The sequence below is a fragment of the Oncorhynchus keta genome, chromosome 17 (assembly GCF_023373465.1).
Source record: "Oncorhynchus keta strain PuntledgeMale-10-30-2019 chromosome 17, Oket_V2, whole genome shotgun sequence".
NCBI lineage: Eukaryota > Metazoa > Chordata > Actinopteri > Salmoniformes > Salmonidae > Oncorhynchus > Oncorhynchus keta.
Genome location: NC_068437.1, coordinates 28,529,820 through 28,539,819, shown reverse-complemented (window position 1 = coordinate 28,539,819; position 10,000 = coordinate 28,529,820). Strand labels below are relative to the sequence as shown.

The window sequence follows — 10,000 nt, the reverse complement described above, 5'->3', positions numbered from 1 at the left end:
TAAAGAGGATGGGAAAGAAGGGAAGAAAAAACCTCCCCCCTCCCTCTCTCAAGGGGGTGAGGTCATTCAGCTGGGGGAAGAGTTCTGGACGAGCCCGCTGGGTCTGGATCTGATCAGAGACCCTTACCTCATGTCTTTCCTCTCCTCCCTCCCTCCTCTCTTCACTCCTCCTCCTCACTCCTCTCCTATTCTTTCTGTTTTTGGGGTGTTGCAAAACCAATCCTAACTCTCAGTGGTTGTACAGGAAAGTCATATCCAGCCGGGAGTGTGTTTCTGCCTTCTCAAGCTTCTGTGTCTGTTTGATTCTCACTTTGAAGTCTGTGAGCCTCTTTCAGTTCAAAAGTGTGTGTGTGTGTCTGTGTGTGTGTGTGTGTGCGTGCGTGTGTGTGTGCATGCATGTGTGTGTGTGCGTGTGTGTGTGTGTGTGCGTCCCCAGGTGTTCCAATGGCGTCAGCTGGAGAACCTCTACTTCAGAGAGAAGAAGTTCTCAGTGGAAGTTCATGACCCCAGGAGGTAAATCTATATCACATCTCTGAGTGTGTGTGTGTGTGTGTGTGTGTGTGTGTGTGTGTGTGTGTGTGTGTGTGTGTGTGTGTGTGTGTGTGTGTGTGTGTGTGTGTGTGTGTGTGTGTGTGTGTGTGTGTGTGTGTGTGTGAGAGAGAGAGAAAGAGAGAGAGATGAACGAGAAAGAGAGAAAGAGAGATGAAAGAGAGAGAGAGATGAATGAGAGAGAGAGAGAGAGAGAGAGAGAGAGAGAGAGAGAGAGAGAGAGAGAGGAACGAGAGAGAGAGAGAGAGAGATGAACGAGAAAGAGAGATGAACGAGAAAGATAGAGAGAGAGAGAGAGAGAGAGAGAGATGAACGAGAGAGAGAGAGAGAGAGAGAGAGAGAGAGATGAACGAGAAAGAGAGAGAGAGAGATGAACGAGAAAGAGAGAGAGAGAGAGAGATGAACGAGAAAGAGAGAGAGAGATGAACGAGAAAGAGAGAGAGATGAGAGAAAAGGAGAGAGACGGGCAGAGAGAGAGAGATGAGAGAAAAGGAGAGAGACGGGCAGAGAGAGAGATGAGAGAAAAGGAGAGAGACGGGCAGAGAGAGAGAGAGATGAACGAGAGAGAGAGAGATGAACGAGAGAGAGCGAGAGAGAGATGAACGAGAAAGAGAGAGAGAGAGAGAGAGATGAATGAGAAAGAGAGAAAGAGAGATGAACGAGAAAGATAGAGAGAGAGAGAGAGAGAGAGATGAACGAGAGAGAGAGAGAGAGAGAGATGAACGAGAAAGAGAGAGAGAGATGAACGAGAAAGAGAGAAAGAGAGATGAACGAGAAATATAGAGAGAGAGAGATGAACGAGAGAGAGAGAGACAGAGATGAAGAGAGAGAGAGAGAGAGAGAGAGAGAGAGAGAGAGAGAGAGAGAGATGAACGAGAAAGAGAGAAAGAGAGATGAACGAGAAAGAGAGAGAGAGAGAGAGAGAGAGAGATGAACGAGAAAGAGAGAGAGAGAGAGATGAGAGAAAAGGAGAGAGACCGGCAGACAGAGAGAGAGACGAGGAGAGAAAAGGAGAGAGACGGGCAGAGAGAGAGAGATGAGAGAAAAGGAGAGAGACGGGCAGAGAGAGAGAGATGAGAGAAAAGGAGAGAGACGGGCAGAGAGAGAGAGAGAGAGAGAGAGATGAGAGAAAAGGAGAGAGACGGGCAGAGAGAAGAGAGAGCTGTTTTATTGGAGGCAGTAGTTAGCATGAGATACAGCTAACTTTTTGTATAAACACTTTAGAGTAAATCATGTCATGGGAGTCAACGTGTGTGGTACTGCTGAACATCACTAGTAGACATAGCCTCTCTCTTTTCTAGAATAAGCGTGTTATCCCTTGCGTCTGGCCCTGCTATAGGCCGTTGGGGTGTGTGTGTATGTGCGCGTGTGCATGTTCTTTAATTTACTGTGTGTATTCAGTGTGTATAAGGAGGCCTTGTGTCCGTCTCTACTGTAGGGCGTCGGTGACCAGAAGGACGTTTGGCCACAGTGGTATAGCTGTCCACACCTGGTACGCCTGCCCTGCTCTCATTAAGTCTATCTGGGCCATGGCCATCAGCCAACACCAGTTCTACCTGGACCGCAAGCAGAGCAAGGTAACACAGAATCACTGGGGAGGTTGTAGAATGAGTATGGGATTCTAGGATGAGTGTTGGAGACGAGAGTGTGTGTAGTTCTAGAGTGTGGTATAGCATCACCATATCAGTAGAAGCAAGCAGAAATAGAGGATTTTGTAAAGATATAATATCTCAACCTGTGTGTGCTTGTCCAGTCTAAGATCCATGCGGCTCGTAGCCTCAGTGAGATAGCCATCGACCTGACAGAGACTGGCACTCTGAAGACATCCAAACTGGCCAACATGGGCAGCAAGGGCAAGATCATCAGCGGCAGCTCTGGCAGTCTGCTCTCCTCAGGTAAGTCTCTCTGTGTGTGGCTGTTTTTGTCTGTGGCCTGCAGTACCCTTACCCTACACTCCACCCTATAATGTTGAGGCCCTGGCCTCTATATGTAGTGTGGTAGAGGAGAGGGGGATAGACGGAAGAGAGGAGAAGAGAGGGATGTAGTGGAGGGGGGGCAGCTTTGTCCTGGTCTCTTGGACAATGACTCTCTGTGTAGAGGGAGGTCATGTGGTTAGAAAGAGATCTGTGAGAGGAGACAGTGGTAACCCCCCCCCATCCCCTATCTAGGCCAGGGGTCTGTGGGAACCGAGTTAGAGAGGACGGGGCTGTGAATCAACCTTTAAACTTCAGGACAGAAACCCTTGATGTTTTCCCAAAGGCCGTTTTCACCAACATTGTGAAAGTGTGAACGGCACAAGGTCAACTAATGTTTAGTGAAAGTGCTAGTAGTTTAGAGTGAGAGAGAAAAGAGCGGTACACACATACTGCCAACTGTGTGTGTGCATGTATGTGCAAAGGTCAGCTATTTCCACACACAGCTGACACCTTATGAAATCAATTAAGGGAGACCAGGGTTGGTTGTCACACGTTTTACTCTTGTGTGTATTCCTCAGCACCAGTATATCTTACAAGACTCTTTTCAATATCAGGAGAAAGACCAAGGTCTTCATGGGGATGCTTTTTATCCTCATATGGAACATGGAGTTATTAGCCATCAAACACACTCTTTCTACTTGTGACAACCAGCCCCATCGCCGCGTTGGAAGTCACATAGTATGGGGTTGGTTGTCACAATGAAACGTATTCCTTTTGTAACAGCAAATTAAGCCACACAGCAAGCCTTTCTTTGATCCAACGATATTCCTAACTAAATTCATAATATTATACTTTGAGAATATCATATTACATTTTGAGTACATTTGTGTGTGTATGTGTGTGTGTTTGCACGTGCATGTATGTGGATGTGTGCTATTTCTCTTGTCCCATGTTTCTCCGGATCTGCCTCTCTCTCTCTTCCTCACTTTGTGTCTTGCTGTTTCAGCTACAGTATCTCTATATAACTCTTATCTGTGTCTTGTCCTCTCCCTCTCCATTCAGTGTTTTTATCCCCGCTCTTACACACTCACACACACACTGACACACTAGGTGACTTAAACTGGGACATGCTTAACAACACCGGCCATCCTACAATCTAATGCCCTCAATCTCACACAAATTATCAATGAACCTACCAGGTACAACCCCAAATCAGTAAACACGGGCACCCTCATAGATGTCATCCTAACTAACTCACCGCCCAAATACACCTCTGCTGTTTTCAATCAAGATCTCAGCGATCACTGCCTCATTGCCTGCATCCGTAATGGGTCTGCGACCAAACGACCACCCCTCAAACGCTCCCTGAAACACTTCTGCGAGCAGGCCTTTCTAATCGACCTGGCCGGGGTATCCTGGAATGACATTAACCTCATCCCGTCAGTAGATGATGCCTGGCTATTTTTTTAAAGTGCCTTCCTCACCATCTTAAATAAGCATGCCCCTCTCAAAAAATGTAGAACTAGGAATAGATATAGTCCTTGGTTCACTCCAGACCTGACTGCCCTTGACCAGCACAAAAACATCCGGTGGTGTTCTGCATTAGCATCGAATAGCCCCTGGGATATGACATTTTCAGGGAAGTTAGGAACAAATATACACGGGCAGTTAGAAAAGCTAAGGCAAGCTTTTTCAAACAGAAATTTGCATCCTGTAGTACTAACTCAAAAAAGTTCTGGGACACTGTTAAGTCCATGGAGAATAAGAGCACCTCCTCCCAGCTGCCCACTGCTCTGAGGCTAGGAAACACTGTCACCACCGATAAATCCACTATAATTGAGAATTTCAATAAGCATTTCTCTACGGCTGGCCATGCTTTCCACATGGCTACCCCTACCCCGGTCAACTGCCCGGCACCCTCCACAGCAACCCGCCAAAGCCCCCACCATTTCTCCTTTAACCAAACCCAGATAGCTGATGTTCTGAAAGAGCTGCAAAATCTGGACCCCTACAAATCAGCCGGGCTAGAGAATCTGGACCTTCTCTTTCTAAAATGATCTGCCGAAATTGTTGCAACCCCTATTACTAGCCTGTTCAACCTCTCTTTCGTATCGTCTGAGATCCCCAATGATTGGAAAGCTGCCACGGTCATCCCCCTCTTCAAAGGGGGTGACACTCTAGACCCAAACTGCTACAGACCGATATCTATCCTACCCTGTCTTTCTAAGGTCTTCGAAAGCCAAGTCAACAAACAGATTACTGACCATTTCGAATCCCACCGTACCTTCTCCACTATGCAATCTGGTTTCAGAGCTGGTCATGGGTGCACCTCAGCCACGCTCAAGGTTCTAAACGACATCATAACCGCCATCGATAAGGGACTTTACTGTGCAGCCGTATTCATCGACCTGGCCAAGGCTTTCGACTCTGTCAATCACAACATTCTTATTGGCAGACTCGACAGCCTTGGTTTCTCAAATGATTGCCTCGCCTGGTTTACCAACTACTTCTCTGATAGAGTTCAGTGTGTCAAATCGGAGGGCCTGTTGTCCGGACCTCTGACAGCCTCTATGGGTGTGCCACAGGGTTCAATTCTTGGGTCGACTCTCTTTTCTGTATACATCAATGATGTTGCTCTTGCTGCTGGTGATTCTCTGATCCACCTCTACGCAGACGACACCATTCTGTATACTTCTGGCCCATCCTTGGACACTGTGTTAACTAACCTCCAGACGAGCTTCAACGCCATACAACTCTCCTTCCATGGCCTCCAAATGCTCTTAAACGCAAGTAGAGCATAATGCATGCTTTTCAATCGATCACTGCCCGCACCTGCTTGCCCGTCCAGCATCACTACTCTGAACGGCTCTGACTTAGAATACGTGGACAACTACAAAGACCTGGGTGTCTGGTTAGACTGTAAACTCTCCTTCCAGACTCACATTAAGCATCTCCAATCCAAAATTAAATCTAGAATCGGCTTCCTATATCGCAACAAAGCATCCTTCACTCATGCTGCCAAACATACCCTCGTAAAACTGACCATCCTACCGATCCTCGACGTCGGTGATGTCATCTATAAAATAGCCTCCAGCACTCTACTCAACAAACTGGATGCAGTCTATCACAGAGCAGCTTACAGATCACTGCACCTGTACATAGCCCATCTGTAAACAGCCCATCTACCTACCTCATCCCCATGCTGGTATTTATGTATTTATTTATTTTGCTCCTTTGCACCCCAGTGTCTCTACCTGCAAATTCATCTTCTGCCGATCTACCATTCCAGTGTTTAATTGCTATATTGTAATTACTTCGCCACCATGGCCTATTTATTTCCTTAACTTACCTCATTTGCACTCACTGTATATAGACTTTTTGTTTTCTTTTGTTCTACTGTATTATTGACTGTATGTTTTGTTTATTCCATGTGTAACTCTCTGTTTTTGTATGTGTCGAATTGCTACGCTTTTTCTTGGCCAGGTCACAGTTGCAAATGACAACTTGTTCTCAACTAGCCTACCTGGTTAAATAAAGGTGAAATAAAAAATATATACATAAAAAAACACACACACACAATCTCATAAACACACTCAGTCACTTACATATTCCTACTCACACAGTCTGTTCTCGCTCTCACCCTCGTCTCCAAGCGAGCGCACATGTGTTTTTGTGCACACATGCGTGTGTGTGTGTGTGTCTTGGATTGTATGCATTGAAACTGATCCAGTGGTAAAGTATTAGGAAACCGCCAGGCAAGCAGAAAGATGTCTCAGATTGTACCACTAGTCAATCCTTGTTACCTCAGAACACACTCACACACACACAGAGGTTATTCTGGCAGTGGGATGTAGAGATTGTTAGTGAGAGGGATTGATTCCTCCAGGCTTAGATAGTCTTGGGAGATATTGACCCAACTCAATACATCACTACTCTCTCTCCTCAGGCAAGTGCGTGTGTGTTACAGTTTTTTTCGATTGCTAAACGACAGTGGACACAACTTGGAGTCACATGTGCCAAACTCTAACTACAGTCTGCACAGCAGCAGTTCACGTGGACCAAACTCTAGTTGGTTTTTCATTGCTTGAACACAGTTTTCAAAACTCTACACACTTATCCCACAACCTGCACAACACTGTGGATTTACAGCACTTTGTTCAAATGCTAACACACTGCTGTCAAAACTGTGAACCACACATTCAAAACGGAATAGATTTCAGCCTTGTGCCTTTCAAACACTGCTGATTGCAATTTCAGCTGAAAGGCTAAGCAGGTGTCTTGTTTTAGACTTGTTAGTGAACACACACACACATATTACAGTATATATAGGTAGAGCTCAGAAAGACTCATTTTGGAAATGGAACAAGGAAGATGGGTCCGTGGAGGGAGAAGGGTGGCAGGGAGAGGTTGGATGCGTGGAGGAAGACAAAGAAGACAAAGAGCTGTTATTTCAGATGAAATAAGGGCTACACTTATAGACCATGTCGTGAACCATGGTCTCTCATTGAGAGAGGCAGGGTTGAGGATGCAACCCAATCTGCAAAGATCCACAGTGGCATCTGTAATGCGAATTTTCCATCATGCAAAGAGGTGAGAGTTACATCCTTACAGTAAATGAAAACATTACAGGAATCTATTTTGTATTGCAATTATAGAATATTTACACAGATATATATTACAGTAAATTTGACTGTAAAATATATTTTTACAACAGGACCAAAAGGCTGCCCCCAAGAGGGGGAAGAGGAAAAATATTTTCAGATGCGCAGGAAAATGCTATTGTTGACATGGTTGTTGTCAACAATGCAATAAAACTGCGGGAGATTCAAGATAGAGTGCTGGCTGATAATGATATATTTGAAAATGTTCATTCTGTCAGCACAACAACTATTGCTCGAGTCCTAAAGAAACACCAAGTTACAATGAAACAGTTATACACTGTACCGTTCGAGAGAAACAGTGAACGGGTAAAAGAGCAAAAGATACCAATATGTCCAGGTAAGACGTCTGAGGTTACGTACACAGCTATACAAAATATTTACAGTAAAAAAAAAACACTAGCATTTCTACAGTAAAACTGTACACTGTTTTTCAGAGAGTAATGGACGTGGAAGCACTGGAAAGACCACATTCATTTGTATTTATCGATGAAGCTGGATTTAACCTTGCCAAAACACGGCGCAGAGGAAGGAATGTTATAGGTCAAAGGGCCACTGTGGAGGTTCCAGGCCAAAGGGGGGGAAATATCACCATGTGTGCTGCAATGGCCAATGATGGTTTGCTTCTCAACACACCAATTATTGGCCCATACAACACAGAAAGGCTTATAGCTTTCCTAGAACAGCTCTATGCTCAGCTAGTGCCAGCAGAACAGGGGGAGCCAGTAAGAAACCCCCTAGTTTTTGTCATAGTTTGCGATAACGTTGCTTTTCACCACTCTGCAGCTGTCACAGATTGGTTTGCAGCACATCACAGATTTATGGTTTTGTACCTGCCTGCATATTCACCCTTCCTCAACCCAATAGAGGAGTTTTTCTCTGCCTGGAGGTGGAAAGTGTTTGGTCACCACCCACATGACCAAATGTCTCTTTTGGAAGCCATGCGTGCCGGATGTGAGGACACGAGTCCAGAGGACTGCCAGGGATGGATAAGGCACTCCAGAAGGTTCTTCCCCAAGTGCATGGCAAGAGAAAACATTAGATGTGATGTTGAAGAAAACCTGTGGCCTGATGCTAGAGAGAGGCAGGATTAGCCCCTCAATTATTTGTTCGAATTACAGTATGTACTTTTAGTTTCTACCTTTTTTTCTCATTACTGTAATTCCGTAAATTACTACAGACTATTGAAGCAAACTGCTAATTTTAATTTACCTTAAAGACTTGTTATGTTCTAAAAAAATGTAATAAATCATGTGAAAGAATGTCACTCTTTTCTTTGAAGAAAATATTACTTTGTATGAAGTCACTGAAATTGTTCAAACTGTAAAGATGAAAAGTTTGTATTTTCTGTATTGGTGTTTGATGCTCGTGTTTTTACTCTCAGTGTGTTCTGAGTGACAGTGTGTGTTATCTCAGTGAGGGTTGTGCATAGTGTTTGGCTGCACTGAGCGTGTTTTGAGCCATGTGTTAAGAGTTGTGTTGCTTGGAATGAGTTTTGCAGGTGATGTGAACTGTTTAGCTCAGGTGACTGTTGGTAGTGCAGACTGTAGTTAGAGTTTTGCACACGTGACTCCAGTTGTGCCCACTGTCGTTTAGCAATCGAAAAAAACTGTAAGGGGATACTGCGTGATACTGGCACTTCTGACGTTTTTCTACTTCCCCATAGTCAGATAAACTCGTGGATACCATGTTAATGTCTCTACATGCAGTATGAAGGAAGTTGGAAGTAGATTCTCAAGCCAATCCTTACTAGCATTAGCGCAATGACTAGAAGTCTACAGGTACAGTAGCATCTGTAGTCTTCCATCTGATGACACGCCTCTGCTCTAACATAGTTCATACAACGATTAGTATAGCTGTTTATCATTATTGTAAAATAGTGTTTACTCCAGTATGTCATCCTTAATGGTGTTTGGTCACAGGGTGTGTGTGTGTGTGTGTGTGTGTGTGTGTGTGTGTGTGTGTGTGTGTGTGTGTGTGTGTGTGTGTGTGTGTGTGTGTGTGTGTGTGTGTGTGTGTGTGTGTGTGTGTGTGTGTGTGTGTGTGTGTGTGTGTGTGTGTGTGGGAGAGGCTGGCACGATGTTGTGCCTGCAAGGTTGGAGACTGTGCGTCACAGACTGTGTCCTCGGCTTCCCCATCCCACTCACACATACACATGCACACACTCTCCCCACCACACACAGTCTTAGACCTCCTTATCGAAGCGTTCCACTCACTTCCCGGTAAACATCCTGAGCTGTCGGCAAGTGCCTTCGCCCCCCTCCCCCGTCCTTCACCCTCTCCTTGTTTCTCTCTGTCTCTCTGGAGGTCTGGGTCAGACAATGCCATTGTGTTGGGCTCCAGTGTTGTCAGTGCTGTATTTGGGTGTATGTATATGTGTGCTCCACACAGTAACGTTACAGTAAGCTTGTTTCTGACAGTGTTCTACGCTCTGGTCCGTATTTGTGTGTGTGTTCTGACGGCATCTCTGATCTGTGTGTGAAGGTTCCCAGGAGTCGGACAGTTCTCAGACAGCTAAGAAAGACATGCTGGCAGCACTGAGGGCCAGGCAGGAGGCTCTGGAAGAGACACTCAAACAGAGACTAGAGGAACTCAAGGACATCTGTATCAGAGAGGCGGTAAGACACACACATGCACGAACACACACACAAACACAAACATACACTACATGTACACTCACACACACACATCAATGATTAATGATCAATATAATGTATTTCTGTCCCTCTCTCTCTAGGAGTTGACAGGGAAGCTTCCTAAGGAGTATCCATTAGATCCAGGGGAGGAGCCTCCGACAGTCAGGAGGAAGATTGGCCCCGCCTTCAAACTGGACGAACACAAGATCAAGCCGAAAAGAGAGGTCAGAGAATACACTCA

The 10,000-nt window shown here is 45.3% G+C and overlaps 1 protein-coding gene across 17 annotated transcripts in view; it reads left to right on the top strand.

Moving 5' to 3' along the window:
- The window catches only part of LOC118396254 (FERM domain-containing protein 4A-like), a 232,967-nt gene that overhangs the window by 202,774 nt on the left and 20,193 nt on the right, over positions 1 to 10,000 (top strand). For 13 of the 17 annotated variants that reach the window (XM_052465817.1, XM_052465818.1, XM_052465816.1 and 10 more), the window contains exons 12-16: positions 437 to 513; positions 1,985 to 2,126; positions 2,303 to 2,444; positions 9,608 to 9,741; positions 9,861 to 9,983. In XM_052465817.1, coding sequence (XP_052321777.1) covers positions 437 to 513; positions 1,985 to 2,126; positions 2,303 to 2,444; positions 9,608 to 9,741; positions 9,861 to 9,983 — 618 coding nt within the window. The remainder of the gene's footprint in view (positions 1 to 436; positions 514 to 1,984; positions 2,127 to 2,302; positions 2,445 to 9,607; positions 9,742 to 9,860; positions 9,984 to 10,000) is intronic. The other 4 variants (XM_052465819.1, XM_052465806.1, XM_052465822.1 and 1 more) reach the window with 1 other exon arrangement.